At 44.1% G+C, this 23,894-nt stretch overlaps 2 protein-coding genes across 4 annotated transcripts in view; one reads left to right on the plus strand and one right to left on the minus strand.

Annotated features, from left to right (window-relative positions):
• The window catches only part of LOC132250144 (uncharacterized), a 76,032-nt gene extending 61,451 nt beyond the window's left edge, over window positions 1-14,581 (plus strand). The window contains exon 2 of the mRNA XM_059726436.1: window positions 5,294-14,581. Within this exon, the coding sequence (XP_059582419.1) occupies window positions 6,059-7,204 (1,146 nt within the window). The 5' untranslated portion in view covers window positions 5,294-6,058 and the 3' untranslated portion in view covers window positions 7,205-14,581. The remainder of the gene's footprint in view (window positions 1-5,293) is intronic.
• CHST11 (carbohydrate sulfotransferase 11) overlaps window positions 1-23,894 on the minus strand; it is a 250,596-nt gene that overhangs the window by 41,255 nt on the left and 185,447 nt on the right. The window lies entirely within an intron of this gene.

A 23,894-nucleotide genomic window follows, 5' to 3' on the forward strand; every position in this document is an offset into this window, starting at 1 on the left:
ACAGCACAGTGGGGCCCTGATCCCTGGTGGAAGATGGGGCATGGGTGCTATTTCAGTGCAAATAATTAATAATAGAAAGTGGGCTGTGAAAGAGCCCACTAAAAATGAAAGAAAATGAAGAACAGAGAACAAGAACGAAGGCTAGCAAGTTGTCCTTCCGTTTGTGGAAGTTTCTTTTTGAAGCTTTCTCCAGAATGAGTCTAGTGAAGACTTCAAGACACTGCACTGAGAGCACTGTGTGAGAAGAGAAACTCTCTTTGTAAGGGTGAAATGCATGAAGGGTGTTTTTGTTTAATCACATCTCTAAGACAGTGGGTATCAGTAGAAATCGCTCTGTTTTCTCATTGTTGCTCAGTGTGACCTGTCACTTTAAGGGCTGGAGCAGGGAGCTGCCAGGTGGCTGATTGCAGTGGCCATTTTCAAACTTAGGCCAGAAAGGCAGCAGACCAACATTCAAAAAGCCTGAGCCTGAATTGATTCAATCTTTGCAGGTTAGTCTAACCTGCCTAGGCTGAATCAGTTTGTAATCATACAGACATCCCCTCTGGACTGAAAAAATGCAGGCACATGCCTGCAGTGGCTAAGGCTAGAAGCCAGGGGGCACTAGAGCAGCCCTCCCATCCCTTCCATAGTGCTGAGCTGAGGGGGGCATGGCCATGCCCCCGAAAGTTCTCATTAGGGAGAGGTTCCCCACCTGCCCACCTCACTGGTCAGTGAGGGAGCTAGCAGGAATTTACACAGCATTTATTACCCCATCAGAAAAACAAAAGGATCTCTCGTTAGTTCAAGCTCTTCTTAAACTCCTTTTTCCAAGGAAGGGAGGGAGGGACATTACCAGCTACCTGTTGATTACTTCCAAAGAGACCTAAGCCACTGTGCTGTCTGCCTTTGTCCCGTCTTGCACTGACCATAGCCAGCATGTGGTCTGCTAGCTAATGCCGAGAGGTGTCTAAGGCAGAGGGGAGGGCGGGAATCTCTCTGCCTGCACAAGGAGTGATGAGGGGGGTGGGGAGCAGAGGAAGCCAGGCAGACGCCCTGTACCTGCAATCTCTGCCAGAGCTGCAGCCAGGGAGCAGAGGGGAGGGGCCAGCCCAGCTTTCTGGAGCAGAGAGCATGCTGGGATGCTGGGGGACTCAGATTTAACTTAAACCAGGAAGGGGTCTGGGACAGACATTGCATAAACTACTTGACCCAAATCAGTTAAGTCTGATACTACATTCAACCAGGTTTCTCTCAAACCAGTTTTAGCCATTTTCAAACTGGTTTATGTGAACTGAACATCTGTTCCGCTACAGGTTTAAACCAGTTTCTGATCACTTAAACTGGTTTATGTGTAATGTGTGTGTCCCTAGCCTAAATGTTTGTGGAAAAGATTCCACTTGCCTAGAAACAGGCCCAGTTTTGGGGTTCTTATGAAACTAAGCTGTTACTACTACTTGGATGATAGGGTCTACTGTACAGCATAAAGCAAAATATTCCTGTCTTCCTGCTCAGCTGTTAGAGGCAGTATGTTCTCTGATATTGCTATTATTTGTACCATAGAGAGAGGTAGGCAGCTGTGTTAGTCTGAAGTTAGGAAGAAGGCAAGGAAGGGTGGTATCTTACAGACTAATTTGTTCAGAGAGGCATGAGCTTTTGTAGGCCATAGCCTACTCTGTTAAAAGCTATGAAATGATGTAATGCCTAGGGAGCCTGTCATGGCCCAGCACCTCACTGTGCTTGGTGTTAGGCACAACCACAGACCAAGCAGACTGTTTGTGTCCAAAAGAGTTTGCAACCTCAGTGAGAGGCAACAGACAATGGAGAGATGCAGACAGACATGGGAGTGCATGGAATCATAATAGTAGTTGTTACTGATTCTGTTGGCATTAGCTCCAGGGCCCTATATATAAAAAGGTTAAACAAAGGATGACATGCGCTACATCTTTGATGATATTCTCTTCTTCCAGTTTCCACAGCAAGGACCCAGTCCAGCCCCTACTGAAGTTGGTGAGCATGTTTAATTCTGTGTCCCCAAGCACTGCCAGTTCACACACATGCCATCCCCAGAGATAAAGGTGAGGAAGCCACTTGGGGTGGAGGATACCCCCAGTGGATCAGATATCAACCCTGCATTGCTCAGATAGTAAATCATCTGAGACAGATATCTAATTATAGGGCACCGTGGTAACAATTCACCCAACAGGCTCTCATTTGAAATAATATATTCCTCCCTGCCCCCTCCCCCTTAGCAGCCTGAAATGTATGTTCAGCTTATTCTAGCTTCAAAATTCACTAATGTATATTATATTGCTATTCATGTCACTGTACTTTGTGCAATTAAACATAATTGATATAGGGCAGCACCTTGTTTGACCTTAAGAGAAAAGAATATAAGTTGTCCTCATTATATTTGTTTAGATCAGACAAGATGCCACACTTTCACTATATTTTAAAATTAAAATAGAATCATTTGTTAGGACCTATAACACAGAAGAAAAGCTACAGAAACGCCCATCTTTAATTTTCTCTAATTTTGTTTTTGGCAGATTATTGCTTAGTTCTTTTCAGCTAAAAAAACAAGAATCTCTAGCCTGGTTTTTGATGGCCACATCACATTGACTGGATGGTTGATCTATGGAAAGGCAGAATCAAAAGGCTATGTGTGCTATATGCTATAGGATCATATTTTTATGTCTGTATATATAAACCTTGCAATCTGAGCACAACATTCTTCTTTTAGATCCATAATACATGGAACATCAGTTAGTGTCTATGGGAATCTCACCTGGGGACTGAATAGAGAATAAGTAAGAGAGATTGACACTACTAGTTTCAGTCCAGATCTGAGGACAGAATTTTGCCCCAAAGTCTGAAAAGCTGCTTGCTAGCACTTATGAAAATGATTGGTTGATGGCATTATCACTCTCTTTGCAGAGTATTTCATAGTCAAGGGGGCTTCATTTTCCATTCCCTTCCACCTTGTGTGGTTATATCTGCAAAGAGTGTTAACATGTCAGAACAAGAGCATTTTATACAGCCACCTTGCACAGGCAAGACATCCTATACACAATGTAAAGCTCTGGAAAAATCAAACCGAATCTCTGGGGAGATCTGGTGGCCACCTATAATTTTATCAGGGGTGTTCACCAGGATCTGGGGGAACATCTGTTCACCAGAGCACCCCAAGGGATGACAAGGTCGAATGGTCATAAACTCCTCCAAGACCATTTCAGGCTGGACACCAGATACCACCCTTCCATGTCCGAGCCCCCAAGGTTTGGAATAGACTGCCGCTGGAGCTGGTTCAAGCACCCACTTTGAACGCCTTCAAGACACATTTGGATGCTTATCTTGCTGGGATCCTATGATCCCTGCTGACTTCCTGCCTCTGGAGCAGGGGGCTGGACTCGATGTTCCTCCGGGGTCCCTTTTAGCCCGAATATCTATGAATCTATGAATCTTTTGCCTGTATTGAGTACCTACACTGCCTATCACCAGGGCTGCTGAGAGTAGTTTACTTTATAGCACATAGGGGCACTCATACGTGTGTGTGTGTGTGGGGGGGGGGTAGTTCCCCTAAAATGAATTGGTTCCCTGCTGCAAAGTCCAATTAAGTCAATGAAAGGACACCAATAACTTCAAGGGGTTTTGAATTAGGTTTGTTACCAACAACTAATACATCTGCTCCTATTGCCAGTGAGAGGACTGACTTGCTAATTTATATAATTATAGAATGGCATCACTCTGGATTCTCAAAAGCATTTGCCACTGGCCTAAACTTTGCTCCCTCTAAAATGTAGCTAATGGCTGTCTTACCCTTTGCTCTGGTAGGAAAAGAATTCAGCCAATGCATCGTGCAAAGTGCTTTGGAAAATTCCATCCTCTCTCTGTGCAGGTTTGTTCCATTTTCATTTCAATTTTTAGCAGTGCGCCCATGCTCAAGTCCATGTAGGGTTCTTTCTGACTGAAGTACACTCATACAGAAACTGATAGAAAGAACAGAAGCAATAGCAAATATAAACTGGAGTCACACCCTAATATTTAAACTGAGCCACTGGCATAGTTTGTTTGACATTACTTACGACTGCTTCAACTTCCACTTATTTGTAAAGTAAATAAGTACTAGGCAGGTGAAAAGCCTACTTGCTTCTATTTTTATCATTACAATGAGAACTACACAGAGAGTCACGTGCGTCTCCACTGCACACAATGGCTATAAGCATCAGAAATCATTGCCTTCTGGTAATATGCTTAGAACTTTGAGTAAAAGAGCATTTCTATTATTGTATTTGCACTCAAACAATAGATAATTTAGTCTTTGAATTAATCAAAATTTCCTGGCATTCACTGAAAAAATATACTGAATGAATATTCAATTAATAAATATATTGAATAGAATATCAGCCCTTTAAGGAGTTTCATTATTTCTGAGAAGCAAGGTCACATCGCTTTATTAAATGTGGCATTTTCCATAATGTTTGCATTGCAAGGGAGAATGGCCTATGTCTTCCAAAGGGACTGAGGCACCCCAAAATTAATGTCACATACCTTGAGGGAGTTTGATTTTGCAGAGCAGTATAGTGCACCTCTCAGTTAGCCCTCTTTTAAAATATTTGATGATGGCCCGCCAATAACCAAGATAACACTACTGTTATAAATTTAAAAAAAAATTATTACAGTGTGTCAAAGATTAAAATCTCTCTAGCCCATCTCAAACCTAACACTGACAACTAAGTGCTACCTGTCTCCCAGGCTCTTACTCCTGTGAAAGTAAAAGAATACAGCAGAACCAGTAAGAGCTAACATATGTTCAGCTGAATGTTTGCCTTTCAGTTAAACATTTAGGAAACAGAGTATTTTGATTATCTTAGACATAATTATTATGTTTGCACAGGCAATGAGCTGAAATCTTTTCTCGGGAGTGTGTGGCGCTTGTAGACCTTGAAAAGTAACTGAGTTTGCAAAACTTATGAAACTGTACACGCACAGATACAATATCTAGTCAGTGCAACAGTGGGTACTACTAACAGGAGAATAATTATATCTTGTCTAAAACCACCAGTTACCCAGCTGAGCAGGCAAATAGAAGTTTAAGTGAAGCAGGTACTAATAAGAAATTCAATTAATTTGCAAATAAAAGAAAAAGAAAAGACATAAATGAGACAACTAAAAAAAGTTGAAAATAGGCAAAGGATCTCTTTAAAATAATTGTCTCTCAGGTCAACACTCAATGGACTGGAATAACTTACTGGAAGTACCCATGAATTGTGATGGCATTCTAAAAAATGTTTATTTTTGTCTTTCTTTGCAGCTTACATTTTTGTGACTCAAGTTCCCCCAGATTCAGGCTTTCTTTACTAATTTTTGTCATCAGAAAGAAAGATCTATCAAGCCCATCACTGCAGATCCCGAATGCCTCATCAAAAATAGGGCTTCACTCAGCTCCACCTCTTTCAGCTTTATCCCCTCAATTTGCCCTGGCGACATTGAAGGAGGAGGAAGGTGAGGAGGAAACCTCTGGAGAGGAGGTCACCCCATGCACAGAATGGGCTGAAGGAGGCAAGCTGACCTGGAAGAAGAGATGCTGGGTACTTGTCATAGGTGACTCCATCCTGAGAGGAACAGAGGGTTCCATCTGTCGCCAGGATCCCAAGACACAGGAGGTCTACTGTCTGCCCGGAGCGTGGATTCAGGACATGACAGAGATGATCCTGGCCCTCATCCGGCCCACTGATTACTACTCCATGGTCTTAATCCATGTGGGCACTAATGATACAGCCAGGAGCAGTCCAGATCACCTGATGAAGGACTACCAAACTTTGGGGGGCAAGCTGAAGGAGATAGGGGCACAGGTGGTCTTCTCGTCGGTCCTTCCAGTGAGCTGACGTGGAAGACACCATGAAACTTGCATCTGGGATGTCAACTTGCGGCTTCGGGAATGGTGTCTCGAGGCAGGCTTTGGCTTTCTGGACCACAACCCATACTTCAGGACAAGAGGCATGCTCGGGTGGGATGGGCTTCGCCTCTCCCCCAAAGGTAGGCATGTGTTCTCTTTCAGGCTGGCTGATCTCCTCCGATGGGCTTTAAACTAGGTTCACCAGGGGAAGGGGAAGATGGAGGGAGCCACAGAACACCAAACCAAAAGACACCCACAAGAACAGCCCAGTCAAGACAGGCGACGAGCACAAGAAGTACCCAGGTAAGGGACAGGGGCCTAGATAGTCCTGGGATTGGCGGGGCGGTGCACACCCCCTCAGGAGGCCTTAAATGCCTCTACACTAATGCTCATAGTATGGAGAACAAGCAGGAGGAACTTGCCTTCCTGTTAGCTAACACCAACCCATACATAGTGGAGCTCACTGAAACTTGGTGGGATCCAACGCATGACTGGGTGGTAAACATCAAGGGCTACTGGCTGTATAGGCAGGATAGAAAGGGGAGGAAAGGTGGGGATGTGGCGCTGTACGTCAAAGAGCAATACACGTCCTCAGCAAACAGCATCAGGCCTGAGGTAGGGCAGACTGAGGTGCTCTGGGTCAGAATACAAGGGGGTCAGGAGGAAAGGGACTTAACGGTGGGTGTCTACTACAGGCCACCCAACCAGGGGGAAGAGCTGGACCAGGAATTCTCAGGTCAGCTTGCGAACGCGGTCATCATGGGGGACCTAAACTACCTGGACATCTGCTGGGAAGAGCAGTCAGCCAGGTCTGACTGCTCACATAGGTTCCTAGCCGAGTTACAGAACCTCCACCTAACCCAGGAGGTGCACAGTCCCACTAGGGGGAATGCATTATTGGACCTGGTCCTGGCCACAGGTGACGACCTGCTGAGTAGATTGCAGGTTCGCGACCACCTGGGGGATAGCGATCATCGCCTGCTGGAATTCACCATCCAGCGCAGGGTGTCAAAGGCCTGCAGCAAGGCAGCAGACCTGGACTTCAGGAGGGCGGATTTCAATGAGGTAAGGAGACTAGTCAGGGAGGCACTGACGTCCAGGAGGGGAAGGGATTTGGGAGTCCAAGATGAGTGGTCGTTCCTGAAGGAGATGATCCTCCAAGCTCAAAGGGTGACAATCGCCACGCAGATCAAAGGGAGCAAGAGTGCTCAAAAGCCCCCATGGCTCACCAAAAGCACCCAGGAATGTCTCAAAGCCAAAAAGGAGGCATACACCCAATGGAAGGGAGGGGCCATCACCAAGGAGGATTATACCTCCATTGCTTGAGATTGTAGTGGAGCTGTAAGGAAGGCTAAGGTGGAGATGGAACTGGGACTAGCAACCTGGATCAAGGAAAACAAGAAGTCCTTCTTTAAATACACAGGGGGTAAAAAGAAGGTACTGAGTAATGTGGGGCCTCTGCAGGACATGTTTGGAAATCTGGTGGCCGCACCAGACGACAAAGCTAACCTCTTTAACAGATTCTTTGCTTCCATTTTTCTGAGCAGAGATAGGGACATCCCCACCACTGGGATCCCGGATGGACCCAGGGGAGGTGCAGCCAGGCCCAGGGTCAGTGAGGACCTAGTTAGGGAACTTCTGGTGGGTCTAGACATGTTCAAGTCAGCAGGTCCTGATGATCTCCACCCCAGAGTACTGAGGTAATTTGGCACAGGTCATTGCAGGATCCCTGGCACAGCTTTACAAGCACTCATGGTGCTCTGGCAAGGTGCCAGAGGACTGGAAAAGGGCCAATGTGGTCCCCATGTTCAAAAAAGGGAGGAAAGCGGACTCAGGAAACTATAGGCCTGTTAGTCTTACCTTGGTCCTGGGAAAGCTTTTTGAGAAAATTATCCAGGATCACATCTGCAAGGGACCAGCAGGGGAGGTTATGCTTGTCGCAGTGGACATAGTCTTTCTGGACTTTAGGAAGGCCTTCGACACCGTCTCTCACCCCATCCTTATTAAAAAATTAGGTGACTGTGGTGTCGACACCTACACAGTCAGATGGGTCACAAACTGGCTGGAGGACCACATCCAGAGAGTGGTGGTGGACGGGTCTTTTTCGACCTGGAGGGATGTGGGCAGTGGAGCTCCCCGGGGCTCAGTCCTCAGACCTGCACTGTTCAACATCTTCATCAGCGACTTGGACAAGGGGGTGAAAAGCACCTTGTTCAAATTCGCAGATGACACTAAGATGTGGGGAGAAGTGGGCAGCTGGAGGAGAGAGACAGGCTACAACTAGATCTGGACAGGTTACGGGGTGGGCGGATGAAAACAGGATGGGTTTCAACACGGACAAGTACAAGGTACTGCACCTAGGGAGGAAGAACCAGCAGCATACCTACAGGCTGGGGAACTCCCTTCTCATCAGTGCAGAGGCAGAAAAGGATCTTGGTGTCACTACTGATTCCAAGATGAACATGGGCCGCCAATGTGGGGATGCGGTCAGGAAGGCTAACCGCACCTTGTTGTGCATCCACAGATGCATCATGAGCAGGTCCAAGGAGGTGATCCTCCTCCTCTACGTGACATTGGTCAGGCCACAGTTGGAGTACTGGGTCTAGTTCTGGGCACTGCGCTTTAGGAGGGATGAGGACAGCATCGAGAGGGTCCAAAGGAGGGCTACTCGCATGATCAGGGGGCAGCAGGGCAGGCCCTACGAGGAGAGGCTATGGGACCTGAACCTGTTCAGCCTCCACAAGAGAAGGCTGAGAGGGGATCTGGTGGCCATCTACAAACTGGCCAAGGGGGACCAGCTGGCAACGGGAGAGTCCCTGTTCCCCTGAGCACTACTGGGAGTAACAAGGAATAATGGCCATAAGTTGACTGACAGTAGATTCAGCCTAGACATCTGGAGGCACTACTTCACAGTCAGGGCAGCCAGGAGCTGGAACCAACCTCCAAGGGAAGTGGTGCTCGCTCCTACCCAGGGGGTCTTTAAAAGGAGGCTAGACATTCACCTAGCCAGGGTCATCTGATGCCAGCATTCTTTCCTGCCCATGGCAGGGGGTTGGACTCGATGATCTGATTAGGTCTCTTCCGACCCTACCAACTATGAAACTATGGATGCTAAAATTGATTTGGGACTTTTGTGCATATACCAGAGTTACCACGCTACAGTGCAGTGCAGGTCCTATCTGAGTTACAGTTAAACTAGTTAGCTCACATCCTGGTAGCCACAGAAGCACAAAGCTCAGCATGGGCTGCAAAACATGCTTGAGGATCTGGTAGTAACAGCAGTACAGATATGCCCTATTTGGCAGGACAGTCACCCTCTACTCACAAGGATCCCAGGGCTGCAATAGGAGGAACACTGGAGATGGGGTTTGAGGTACTCTGGCTGAGTTGTTTAGTTGGAACATGCCTTCCTGCACTACATATGTGCTAGCAAACTTCTTACCAAGCACTAAGTTCAACTGAACAAATATGGGTACATACATTCTAATCTGCTTGCCTTCCTTGGCACCAGTGATTTGTTTAATAAAATATTAATGAAGTATAATAGAAAAATGATTATAGCTCTTTGGGATGTGGTCAGAATACCCCATGTGTATCTCAAGAATGTGGAACCTGCAAAAATATCAAGCAAGGGAGATAATGCTGTAAGGCCCTTGTGCAGGTATGGACTGGAATGGCATGATGCAGGGAACTATGTGAATAAGGCAGGGCAGTAAATCATTGCCAGTCAACACTGCTGTAAATAAGGTCAAGAGATCTGCAGAACCATTACATGGGTACTTCCCCAGTTCCAGCCAGTGCATCCAGCCGTATTACATTTGAGTGCAATCCCAGTGAGTTATTATCCAAAGTCAATTTACCAAGCCTTTTGTTTTAAGAATCTTTAAACAAAGGAGGTGAACAAAGTCCTTTTTAAAGTATAACCTCCAATGGAAAAATAAATGCTGTCTGGATATGCTTCACAAAGCTGGCAATAGCTAAATCAGCATTTCTGTAGGAACAAAAAAAATTTAATATAAATCCCTCCCCTCCTGTCTGGGAAACTGGTGCCTTATGTCCCTTTAATTAACTCTAGAAGGTCCAATAACAGAGTTATGACACTGCCGTTACTGGGATTATTTGTAATTAAAAGCAACTTGAAAGTAACATAAAATAGCACGCACTGAATGCTGAAATAAATGCATGGGATCATATTGATTAAAGCTTCCTTATCATCATTAAAACAATGCACAGTTCTCTGCATTTCACTGCCTGACAAAGACCTCAGAAACTTCTAGAACACAGACGATTTTGCTATGCATTTTTTATTATCTAGGACGCTTCAAATTAGATCTAAACATTTCTATGTCTTAAACCCTAACTCTTGCTTCTGCAGTTTCAGGCCTAGTCCTCTTATTCATCCAAATTCTTAAACTTCAGGAAAAATGTATATTCTATACAACAGAGGTATCAAACCCAAATTGGTTGGTAGGCCATATTCCTTGCTTTGCAGACCATGTGATCTGGCTGCGGTAGATTGCCCACAATACCCCAGAGTGGTCTAGCTCTTGCCAGGGCTCTGGCAGCGGCAGTGAGAAGTCCCCCCACCATGAGCAGGGCCGCTGCTGTGTGGAGGGGATGTCAGCACAGTCCGCAGCCAGAGGATTAATGCCAGGTTTGTGACCCCTTTCATGCCCTCCTACTGCAGCCTCCACCACTCACCCCTGCCACTGAGTACTGCCAACTCCTGTGGCCACTAGCAAGATGCAGTTAATTTGGCAGTAGCTTCAGTAGGGGCTACACTTATATGTCCTCTTGCCTCTGCTCCTTCCCCTGCCCACTGCAGCGCTACCGGGACTATCTGGGTAGCCACAGCGAGATGCCATAGAAGATGATGGTGGGCTGGATGACCAGCCTTCACAGGTTGCATGTTTGATACCCCTGCTATAAATAATGTAATTTACACTTAAATCTTAACTTCTCTGCAAACTCTCAAACTTTCTTGGGGGGAACTCACAACAGGTACCTCCAGTTTTTTCTCTTGAAACAGGAATTTAACCTCATAGCTCATTATCATTCTCCTGATTTCTGCTAATTTTTCTACACTCCACAGGTGTTAACGATCCTCTATCCTTTTTAACAGTCTTGATGTTTCACCATTCTATGCTTGCTCCTGCAGTTTTGCTGTCTGTTAGCCATTCCTGGCAATGTCTCTCATCTATTTCACAGCTCTGCAGACTGCCTTTAGCTTTGCCTAAAAACCTTAACTTAGGTGGAGTAGTATTAACTCAGGTGTAGAAATGACTAACAGTTAAGTATTGGAGGTGCTGTCAAAGCACTCAAACTTTTGTTTTATGCACCTGAATTAAACTTGCATTTAACTGTAATGACTACAGGACTAATGACTTTTAACTACTTTTTGCCTAGTTCATTCATTTTTTTAAATGGCCATAGTAGCTAGCAAATTAGTGCACATTCCAGAAGTGCAATAGTGCACATTCCAATTTGTTTTTGCCTTGATCTTCAACTGAAAAATATAGTGCTAGCCCCCTAGCATATTAGCAAAACATTTATAGTTTCTCTTTAACTGGAGAAAAATGTGTTGTGTTATATCATTGTGCACCACACCATCTGCACCCCCCTTCAAAATCCTAGATCTGCCTATGGGCATGACTATTTTAATTTCTCATTTTGTTTCCCTTTGGGGATTGCTTTGCTTTGCTGATTTGTGGGACAGCAAAATATTTGTCACTGATATAATAAAGAACATGTTAAAAATAGAAGAGAAAAGGATTCCTTAGGGTTATATCTTTTATTGGACCAACTGTATTTGCTGGGAGAGTTGGACATCTTTTTGAATACAAGACCTTTTTTTTCAGGGTGCCTGATAAAGTTACCTGACAAAGGATATCTTGCATTTGAAAGCTTATCTAACCTTTTTCCAACTATAAAGTTGATCCAATAAAAGAAATCACCTAAGAAATCCTTGCATCTTGCATAATTCCTGGACCACCATGGCTAGAACATCATTCTAACACTACCACAAAAAATTGAATAAACTGGGGAACTTTTAGGGAACGATCTAGCTACAGAAACAAGTTATTCTCAACTACACCTAAATGTAGACTCTCACTACACATGGTTAGAGACCTCAGAAGTCCTCCATTTGAACTAGTTAGTTCCTGTGAAGCACAGGACTGGGAGTCCGGACAATCTATCAGCACTGAACCTCACTCTGGCTGACTCCACTTTCTAGTTCTGGTTAAACTATTTAACCTTTGAACCCAGTTTTTTTTTCCTATCTATAAAATATAGTTAATGATTCCTGCGCCTAACTTAGGGATTAAGACTTGCTTGTTCAGGTGCTTTGAAGCCTATAATGATTCTCCAGTAGTTCTTAGTTCCTTTTTCTGTAGGCCACAAAAAATTGTTTCTTATGTTTCACTACCATATAGCCTGGGCAGAACTGTTGCGAGCCTCACATCCACCCACTCAGCTGCAATTACAAGATTGGGGCCTTAGATGTTAGGAGCTCTTAAATGAATGACATTTAACAGGTAGTTAAGAGCTTACAGCAGGTAGACTCCTGGTGTAGCAGGATGTCTTATCTAACTAAGTCAAGTCAAAGACTTCTCATGCTACATGCATTAGACTGCTGTCATAGATACAAGAATGCAGCTATTTTACTACTGAATTGGATGTCCTGTCCATAGGGGGCAGTGGTAAGGGGTCAGGGAGAGGGGGGAACATTTTGAATATCTGACTGCCCAGCATAAGGCTCTCCATGATATATAATCCAGATACACTTGTGTTATACTCCAGTCCCTGTTTATTTTAAAACTATCATGAGCCTTCCTAGCTCATCTATGTCAACCCATGAAAATTACATGACCCCTGCTGACAGAGCATGCTTCTTTTTGACTGCTCTTCCCAGCCATATCTTACCAGAAGCAGAATTGTCTTCCCTCGCTGCACTGCTGGAACTTCTAACCATGGATAGAGAGTCTGTGCCTGCAAAACTGGTACAATGTGTTGTGTCCAAAGCTCATGCATTTTCCTGAATGCCAGCCAGGCCTAATCAATGACAGCTGGACTGTAGCTTAAAACCACATCTATAAAAAGTAGAAAAAATACACTTGTGTTTCTGCTGCTTTTCGAAGCATCCCTGTGCCAGCTCCTTCACTGTTTCTTACCCTACTGTGGCTTCTAATGATCCATGCTCCTGCTGAGCAGTATCATAGAACTCACAGTGGGTCAGATCCTGACACCGGTGGTAAGCCCATGTACAGGGGCTACACCCAAGGGTTCCCTGCAGAGGCACAGAGGAGAGAGAATGCTCCACGTCAAGTCATGGGGCATGAAGTAGAGTTACCAGTACTAAATCTTGGGGTTGCAGCATGGAGTCTTTGAGCCTGTATGAGTGCCATGGATAGCCTATAGAAAGATCTGTGGTGGAAGGGGATGGTACCACCATTGACTGAATGAAATGGGTCTATGCAGGAAACTTGCAAAACACTCGCTCCGCTTTCTACCCTGCTCTATGCTGTCCTTTCACAGTATCTGATGAAGTAAACCTGAGTTTACAAAAGCTTGTGCTTTTTCTATATCTTATTGAGTTAGCTTATAACGGTGCATATCTATCCTGCCTTCTGCCTGACTGCAGATTAACATGGCTATCTACTGCTCTCTGCTCAGGAATCCTCCCCCACAGGCTATGGCATAAAGGAGACCATCATAGCTATTAGATTTTATAGTAGTCCAAGGTCATCATCACTTCCACTGGGTGAAAAAAGACTGAAGGATCCAAATAGCTGCATCCCTTTCACATCCCATTTCTAATCCTACTGCATGATAACATGAAGGGGCCCTGGAAGAGCTGAGCTCTGCTTGGTTCCCTGATCTTCCCTTCACTTGCAGCTTTATCTACTGTGTTACAAGAAGGCATTTCCTCCACATAGAAGAAGGGCTAGTGGTTATACCTTGCTGAAGCAACTGCACAGTTCAGAAAGAAATTCTTCTCATTTGAGTCAACTAAAGCAGTGGTTCCCAACCTTTTTAGACCATGGACCAGCAAACTGCAGTATGTCGGTCACTTCCAGACTTCCGGTCTGGCAGCCAACCCTTATACCGGGTCATGGCCCGGGGGTTGGGAACCTCCAAGCCATGAGTGACTGGTACCTCCTGAATCTGGTGGGCACCTGCAGAAGCTGCTGATGGCGGTGGCCCTGTCAGGAGGGGGGGCACCACCCCTACCGACAGCATCAGTGTCGGCCATCGGGGGAAGTGGGCACCGGCCCCATCGGGGGGCCATGTGTACTTCAATGCAACCCCCTACCAGTTGCCTATGCTCTGAACTAAAGGATTAAGATACTCATGGGGTGGGAGACATCTTGGAAAAAGATACTGTTTGCTACTATGTCTGTGTCTTGGTAAAATAACTTATGTGAAATGTTCCCTATCAAACTGACCTTTTGTCAGCAAAACAATTATTTATATGAAAATAAAAAAAAAATACCACAAAAAGCTCTGCTGAATTCTGTGGACTTATTATCTTCATTACTGGAAACCTACATGCCTTAATTGTTGTAACATTTAGTGGATTATACCAAGATTAATAATTTGATAAGATGTTTGTGTTTTCCTGCCGCTACAAAATCCCCTAAAATTATATGCTGAACTGCACGAATCTCATCCAAGCCTCATAAGGAAGCCAGCGCAGCCTTTCCTGGATTCAGTTCTTTGCTATTCATACTTCCTTTTCAATCTTACTTAAAAAGAGCAATTATAGATTTTCATTGATAGTCTTTTTCTTAAAGGTAAATGCTCTCACTAACAACTGATTTGGCAGCAACTGTGAGAGAACTCAGTAACGGGGATCCAGCTCAGACATTCATCATTCCAATTGGCAAGACCCCATAAACTGAAATAACTTCTCCATTCACTCAGGAAAGAGAAGGGAGTTGTTTGTATGGGTGAATTTTACAGGGCACTGTCTGTTTCAGAGCAGAGTTTCAGAGCACACGTCCAGTGCTGGATGTTCAGTTGATTTTGTTTGTGGCTTGAAGAGATCGCACTGCTAAAGAACTTCTCATTTACATATATTTCAGATAAAGTACTCAGGCCCAATTCAGCTGATAAGCCCTATTCAGCAATACACTTAAGCATGCAGTTAGTGTCAAGCGCATGTTTAAGTGTTATTTAGCATGTGCTTTAGCATTTTGCAGAACTTGAGCCTTTCTAACATCTGCTATTACAGCAAGCAGTAAGAGGATGCAGCTCTTCAAAGCCACTCAGGTGGCTGGGGGGGTCTCACACTCTTATCTCTTGATGTGGCCACCCCAGGATCTTAGCACCTTACAGCTTCAAACACAGGTATCCTCAAAGTTTCTAAGGTAGGAAAGTGCCATCCTTTTACAGACAGGGAACGGAAACCAGAGAGATTAAAGACAAATTCTTATGGAAATCTATGAGAGTTAGGCATCTAATCTACTCCAATGCTTTTGAAAAATCTTACTAGGCATGTACAGGCAGTCCTCGGACTTATGACACAGTTGGCTCCTGAAAACTGTATCTTTAGTCAAAACGTTGCAACTCAGAACCAATTTTTTCCCATAGGAAACAATGTGATAAATGGGGAATTGGTTCCTGAACCAAGACCCGACATCCTATTTTCATAAAAAATAACCCAGTATTTTGTACTCAATCAATTATAGATGAGTAATATAGCTACATTAATGCATTTATATTGTAAATCGCAATCATATTGATTGGGAAGGACTTCTTTGACGTGACTTTGCTGGACTTTTTGAAGGGCTCTTGCTTGGACTTTATGAAGGGTTCTGGGCTGAAGTCTTCTCAGGAGTCTTGGCTGCAGGTTTTTCTGGAGTTTTGTCTGCTTTCGTAAAGAAAGCGTCCAAGGAAGTTTGGACAGATGCTCTCCAGGGAGATGGGCGACGCAGCGAACTTGTTCACTGGCGTGGCGTGGCGTCAGATCAAGTGTTGTAAAGTCAAAACTGACACCATAAAGTTGAAACAGGGTGTCAATTTATAAATCTAAGTGTGAAACGTTGTAACTTGAAACATTGTAAGTCGAGAACTGCCTGTACCTGCATCTTTAGGTGCATAAATACCTACAAAACTGGGAAATCATCTTTTAACTCTACTGTAAACACCTTTGGAAATGTAATCCCCAGGTGACAGAGCAAGTCCATGGCAGAGCAGGGAACAATATCTTTCAGTTTGCAGGTAGCACTGTGACTGCTGAATCATCTACTTGTGGAAGTAGTTCCCTGTGCCTTACAACCACAGAAGTTGCTATGAGTACCTCCATCTGCCAAGTGAGGAAACAGTCATGGCGAAGAAAGATGATTTGACCAAGGTCATACTGTGAGGAAGCATTGGCAGTGGAGGCAGGAACTAAAGAAGAACAAATCATCAGCCTCAGACCTCACACCCCAGTGGTTCTCAACCTTTTTAGACCCCTCAACAGTCAAGACACCCCACAGAAATTGCCAGCTCTGAGCTTCTACTCATTGTTTGAGTACCAAAAAAAAGTAGAACAATTCTTCTGTTGCAAAGAAATCAGAAAGCCTACATACAACAGGTCAGCAAGTTTTTGACACTGTGGATTCCTGTTTGAAGTCTCTGGGTTTATTCTGTTAATAATGGGCAGGTGTTTGCACACTTAGTGGTGCTAATATTGCACAGCACCCTTAAAATGATCCTGGGGCACTCCAGGTAATGGAGCACCCTGGTTGAGATCCCTGTCCTACCCTGTTAAGCTGAGTGCTGCCATCAGGAACTTTGCCTTTGTGATGTGTAGTCTATGCTCAGGAAAACTTAGTTAATTTTAGTCCTGGTGGGTGCTGCAACTGGGAAACCAAATGAGTCCCAAATATACTCACAGCCCCCCTGAAATCAGCTGAGGAATACCTTGTTAGTGACAGCAGAAAGGGTTTCAGGCAGTATGGGAGACAAGAGAATGGCTGGCTGTAGAAGTTTTAAAAAACAACCCTTAAGAACAAACCTGTCATGTTTAGTTCATAGTGCAAGGTTTATGGAGTTGACACAGATCTGGACAAGACATCTGGCTCTGAGTTCTACTTACCACTAGACCAGGAGGTCCTCAACCTCTTACACAATATGGATCCCAAATTAAGAAGGGCTTGGATCACATTAATGCCATTAAGGAAACTGATAACAGCAACCCTGTGGCAACTGCAGCAATTATATGTGGGCAAAATAAGTATGTCACTTTTTTTTTTTAAGCTGCTTTCAATGTTCTTTAACAGCCAGAAGCAAGGGGTACAGCCAGCAACACGTGACTGCTGGCTAGCAGCAAATGCTCCATGGATGCTCCCTATATAATGGTTATAGAGCCACGAAACGTAACAAAACAAAGCTATGTTTGTTAAGAGCCAAGAAGCTTGTCTGCCCACCCCTCTGCATGCTACAGGAATGCTACATCAAAAAAAGTCTTTTAACACAAGCATTACTTTTCCATGTGTCAAGAAAGAGCTAACTTCCTTAAAGAGAATGAAGCACAAGTTTCAAACTGATATGCATTTCAGGTCGGTTTGTGGCCAGCCAGCATGCCTTTAATTTATAGTTAATCTTAAATTCATGCTCATCCTGAATAAAGATAAGAGAGGGACAGAATCTTCAGTTACTGAAACAGTTATTAATGGGTTATCCTTATCCTAAGGCTCCTCCTAAATATTAAACTTGCACTATGCTTTAAACATTATAAAAGCAGGCCAAAAATTCTCTCTCTAGAGGAGGGTACAGGAATAATAAAGCCAGCTGCTTTATGCTATGCTCTCTGCTTGGCATCTTCAATACATTCAAGTGCAATGGGGGACGATTCTCAGGAGTCGCAATGGGAACTGAACTTCCCATCGCTCCCCTTCTAGCACAGGGGAATGACCTGCAGACAGAGTAGGCAGAGCCAAGCCCTCTGGCTTCCAGTGTAAAGGGGCACACTGCAGGCAGGGAAAGGAAGTAGTTGGCATTGTGCTTCATTTCCCTCAAACACACACTAACTTGCTCAAGTCAGAGAAGTCCCCAGGCTGCTGTAACTTGAGCTGGAGGCATGGTGAGGTCCTAAAAGCAGAAATAACCAAAAAACCTGTTTTTCTGCACAGAACACGGCAGAAAATATACCCTGATACGTGGAAGTTCCTTTGCCCATGCAAAAGGGTTTTTAGACCGTCATTTATCTGTTTTTTGCCAGGAAAGGCAACACATTTCTACAAGGACACACTTTCCAAAGGTTGCCAGTGTGTGAATTAAGAACAACTATTCCATAATGTAATACAAATCAGAGATCCACCCTATATAGCATAGATGCAAAAGGGAGCTTCAGAGATCATCTAGTCCAACTCCCTGGACAAAGGCAGGATCATCCCTAACCAAATGATCCTATACAAACCCTTTGTCTAACCCAGTGGTTCTCAGCCCTTGAGGATTCAATTTACCCCTGGCTAGGTTAAAGGTCCCCCTTGGAAAATGTCACCTTAGTTTTCACTTAGTTTTTGACTATACAAACATAATAAAGAAATCGTTCTCTTGCAAAGAACTCAGAAAGTTCACAAGAGTGGAATGCTTTTAACACTATGGGCTGCTATTTGAAATTTCTGGGTTTGTCTTGTGAATCACGTTTGCATAACTAACAATACTAATGTTGTGTGACACTATCACCATTGAAAGGCTCTCAAGGCACCATGTTTGATAACCACTTGTCTAACCTAGTACTAAAACTCCAGTCAGCCCTGACACAATCACAAGGCATAACATTCAAACCTGCCACAGGTAAAGCAGAAGCCATGAGCTGCATAGAAATGCAAAGGACCCATCAGAATGATTTCAACAAGTAGGCTATCAACGTATCCATCATAATTGGTGTGCATTAAGAGTAAATGGGGTCAAACTGGCCAAAAATGTAATACACCTTCCATTAATATCCAAATTCCTCTAAACCAGGGGTCAACAACCTATGGCCTGTACAGCCATTGGATCTGGCCTGCAGCTGCATGGTTTTGGCAGCAGGGCATAAGGAGAAGTGGCAGTGGTTGGGTCCTAGCACCTGCCTACACACCTCTGATCTGAGCTGCATCATTCTGGCCCACAGTCTGAAATGGCTGCCAACTGGTGCTCTAGACTTAGGGGAAGATGGTTGCATCATGCTTGCCAGAGGTCCTCTCTCCTATGCCATTCTTCTGGGGGAAGAGGATTGTTGGCAGTTTGCTCCTTTCCATCTCACCCCTAAGTGTCTTGGTAAAACTGTCTTATGGCTTCCCAAGTCAAAGGAAGAAGGCTCAGATGCTTCAAACTTGTTTCTGTATCATTGTCTTGAGCTCAGTTTCCTGGGCTATCTGTTAGGCAGAAGGTGCTGAGCACTGACCAAAACTGCTCTGTGAGGGCTGAGATCTGATCTGACACTAGAACCAAATGGCACTGTGGGGTATGATGGCAAAAATGTGGCAGGTGAATGGCAAGGCATGCCTTGGCCCAATCTATATCCTTCCCCGAGCCAACGTTCATGCTCGCTGTACAGGTACCTGACCATGCTTGCAGTCACAGAATGACTCTCTAAGCTGTAGCAGCACACTGGCAAGAAGGAAGCACACAGCAGAATCAAGTCCTTAGAGTGAAGAGACCACATCCATCCCTCGTACAATGCTACTGGTTTCAGTTAAATTATATCAAGGCTTAGCTTGGCTCAACGTGGTGATGCAATGATTGACCTCATCATACATGGACAAATCATTTGAAGCCCCTCAAAATAAATCACAGGCATAAATCTTGAGTGTGGCTTTGTGCAGGAACACAGCTCCAGCCATTATTCAGGTGAATCAATGAGAAGTTTGCTGAATAAGCATGCAGGTTCAGACCTGCCTTTGCCTCCAGAAACATCAAAGAGACTTGTCATTTTCTTTGTTCCCCATTATAATTTTTTGAGCATTTTTCTAATGCATCTCTTTGGAGTAACCAATACCTCTGTGTGTCCTTCTGTGCTGCTTTCCACCGTAATAGGACAATGAATACGCATATTAATCACACCTCTAATCTAAATGCTTTCAACAGAAACTTCAAGCAGCAAAAAAGCCTTTGAGGAAATCTTGGCCCCACCTATTTTAATTTCACTACAAAGTTACGTTCGAACTTCCATGGTTGGGGCATAGAGAAGCATTCTTGTTAAGAAGAGTACCAAGAACTAAGCTTCTGCAGTATTAAATTGTTTTAATGATTGTTGGTTTTTTTAAAACCTATCACCTCTACAGTATAGAAACATACACCCGAGCACACTGATCCAGTTTTAAAAGTTGGATGTCTACATATGTGATTGTACATATGCTCATATATACTGATGTTTAAATCTGCATAAAAACTAACCCTGTAGCCTTTACTCACACAGAACTCCCAGTGATTTGCAAAGGATTTAATTATATTGCATATAACATATTTACACACAAATGAATAACTATTAAAAGGTGGGGCTGGGGTGTGCCACCTATGATTAGGGCTGATTGACAAGTTTTCCATGCTAAGTTTTCAATTCATAACTTGACCATTTAGCCTGAAATTCCACATTGGGTCATCTTGCTTCAGTCTCCATATTTTTGGAAAATGTCAGCCAAAACCATTAAGCCATTTCTGACATTGGAACTAAAAATTAGAACTTTATTTGAAAGGTTCTAAAGCGCCTCTGCTGCTGAGATGTGTTTGTAAACATGGCAGTGAGGATGCCTTATGTCTCAAAAGTCTATCCAAATATAGCAGAGATGCAGTCTTTGCAAAACTGCAGCTTGCAGATGCTCACCAAAGTGATTTTTTAGGAGCTACCTTCTTCAAAGTTTCCACCCTTGCTAGGTGTGCTGCAGCTGGGAGCTGAGCAAGAGTTTTCCTACATTGCAGTTCTGGATGGAAGTGGACTGTGTGAAGTCTGGACACCTGAACCAGGAGCAAGGAGTCTGCCCTGTGCTCTGAAAAAATCCAAGCCTAGAGGTCTCAAATGAGGCAGCTAAAATTAGTAGATACTTGAACGTAAATGTCACTCTGCTTCAGTTCACCCTCAGTAAAATGGGGATCGTAGCATCAGCTCATTTCCCAAGCATGCAGTGAACTCAGCTAGGGCAGTGATGAACAAGTGATGACCCAGGTATGAATAGTGAGCAGTAAATAAGTCTGGGGCTAAACAGTAAACAAGAAGAAAAGAAAATATCAAATACCTGCTAATTCAGCAATATCAAATACCTGCTTATTCAGCAACACCATCTGTTCTGTGCATTGAATGAAGCAGGGGTCACAGCATGTGATCATGTAATTAAAAACTGTACAATGATGCAAATGCACAAAGAGGCCAAATTAAGGTGGCGCAAACAGCCAGAATCCTTCCATTGCCTGACTTTTCATCATGTGACTGTTACCTCAACAACATTCTTCTAAACTTACTTTTCCATGTGCAACTGTAGGAAGCAAGGAGAACCCATCCTGACCTTCCTAGTGTTGAGTTTTTCTAGGACAAAGGGGACTAAAACAAGGGGACTATATATATATATAGAGAGAGAGAGAGAGAGAGAGGAAATAAGATAGTTTCAAGGAAAATTATTGCCACACCTCAAAAATAAAGTTTTTTAAGAGGAGAATTTTGTAAGCAGGACTTCTCACAGATTCACGTGAAACTAAAGCAGCCTGATTTCAGGAAATATTGTAAAATGAAAAAAATAGCTACTTTAAGGAAAATTATAGAGACAGCCCAGAAGTCAAGGGCTGAGAAAGCACTTCACTTCCTGCATTATAAATTCTTCCTGCAGAAAACTACATGTCTTAAATGCTACTTTAAAAATTACAGAAGATCTTTCTCTAAATACATTTAGCACTATACTACTGTTCATATGAAATATACTGTACGAACATGTTAGATTCTCATGGAATATATAGATGTTCTCTTTCTGGATGAACAGCAGTGTAGGCAGATTTGGTTCTAAAAATACCTTTTAGAAGATTTGGGGTATTCTTGGAGCTAGTGCAGTATGTCTGAGGTCAGATGAGACATTCAAACTTTTAATTTCAGAGCAAAGAGTGGGTATCTCAAGAGATGAAAAATCACAGGGATCTTTCACCGGCCAGGAAGTCACCTGGAAGATGCTGAAGTTCACCAGATAAACAACAACAAAAGCCAGTGCAGGGAATAAACCTGTACGCAAAATAATGTTCTTTTGGGATGAAATTTAGCATTAGGTTGGGGGCCGGCAGCATGAGGCCATTTACAACTCAAAGAAAAAGGCTTAACAAATGGAAAGGCTTGGAACGAGCGCTCTGCCCAGGAAAGTAATTTCACCATTTGTGTGAAAGACCATCTCTGTGATTCACAGAATTGCACCTCAGATGGACCCCGAGTCAGGAAGTTACTTGACTGTGCTTAACTTTAAACATGGAAATAGTCCTGCTGAGCAACCACACCCTTAAGCTTATGCGTGTGGCGACTTGAGGCCTTGAAGTATAAGCCATTACTCTGTGACCTCATTTACTGAGAACCTGCAGAAGGAAGGTCCCACAGAGCAGTCATCTTCAGCAGAATATTGTTAAATGATTAGTTTTAGGCCACCTATAATAGGACTGTGGGTCTCCACAGGGCCTGGAAACTATTGTTGGAGACTGCTGCTGTTGGTACACTACTGCATTCATTAATAAAGCCTAACCCAAGAGAGCAAATGGCACCAGTCATTAATGTAGTGAGTCAACAAAGACATACCCCAAGAAAAGATAACCAGAAGACAATTCAGCACTGACCATCCATGGACAAGTATGCGTATGAGACTTTGCAAGGGTCTGATAGAGGTCATAGGACTTAGGTACATAATATTACAACTGGAAGCCTGAGATCTATTGGGGTTTTTTTACTAAACAGCAAACAAAGTCTAAGACAGTAGAACAGCGAGTACTGGATAAGACTTCTATAAGGAATAACTTCACTGCATCTTAACTAGGCTAACTGACACCCAGAGTAGTCTAGGGCAGCCACATTTGAGCAAATATCCTGCAAGTGCTAGCTGAGATACTAGTGCTGCACAGTGCTGCGTTTGTCCTACACTGGGATTTCTGCCATGATTTCCTGTGATGCAACCGAGTCGCTGATGCTTTCCCAGTGAATTTTCAGAGAGCCTGTCTGCCTGGTCCTTCTGGGCACCTGGAGGGAACATGGGGAAAATGTAAAAACTGATCAGCCAATGAAGGGTTTAACTTGCATCCTCAATGCAAAGTGGGTTATTAGCTTCAGGAAAAGCAGTATCTAAGCTCTAGCCTGTACAGGCCAACAATCCCAAGTATAAAGCACCACTAAACTCAGGTGAGAAGGTTTTTAGTAGGGACAGGACCTGGGGTAGAGGTAACAGCTGAGCAAAAGCCTGAAGGTGCAGGCAGAAATGACAATTTTTGCCTGATCTGGCCCCTGAGAGTGCTCTGCAGGCATGACCAGACAAAAGGACACCACTGCAAAGTGCTTTATAAGGGCTCAATCCCATGAAAATCTGAACCCTCATTGCAGGAGGGTTCAGATGAAGACACTCCAAAAAGGAGCACCTTCAGTAACTTGTGTCTGTGCTGCCTCCCAGACCCAGCACTGCTTTCTGAATGGGAGTGGGGAAAGGGAGCAGAGGGAGTTCAGTCTGGGGTTTTTTCAGCTAGCACTGAAGGGTAGGGCAGGTGATTTGGAGCCCCCCCAAGGTGAAGAGGGGCTCCAATCCACCCACCCCACCCTCCAGTGCTGGCTGGGGAGCCCCCAGAACAAGCTCCCTCCACTACCTTTCCCCATCCTATTCTGAAAACAGCTGGGGCTAGGAGGGGCATTGCTAGGGGAGATAGCCGCAGGCTTGCAGCCATCTAGACTCCCCAACTTTTAGTACCCAACAGCAAACTTCTGGTGGGTCTAGGACAACAGGGAGCTGCTCTTCTGTTTGCGCCTTGAGTTGCCAGTAATGCTGCAGTAAAGATAAAACTTCCAGAGATGATATTTCACACGTAATTGAGAACTATT

Source organism: Alligator mississippiensis, chromosome 4 (genome assembly GCF_030867095.1).
Source record: "Alligator mississippiensis isolate rAllMis1 chromosome 4, rAllMis1, whole genome shotgun sequence".
Classification (NCBI taxonomy): Eukaryota; Metazoa; Chordata; order Crocodylia; family Alligatoridae; genus Alligator; species Alligator mississippiensis.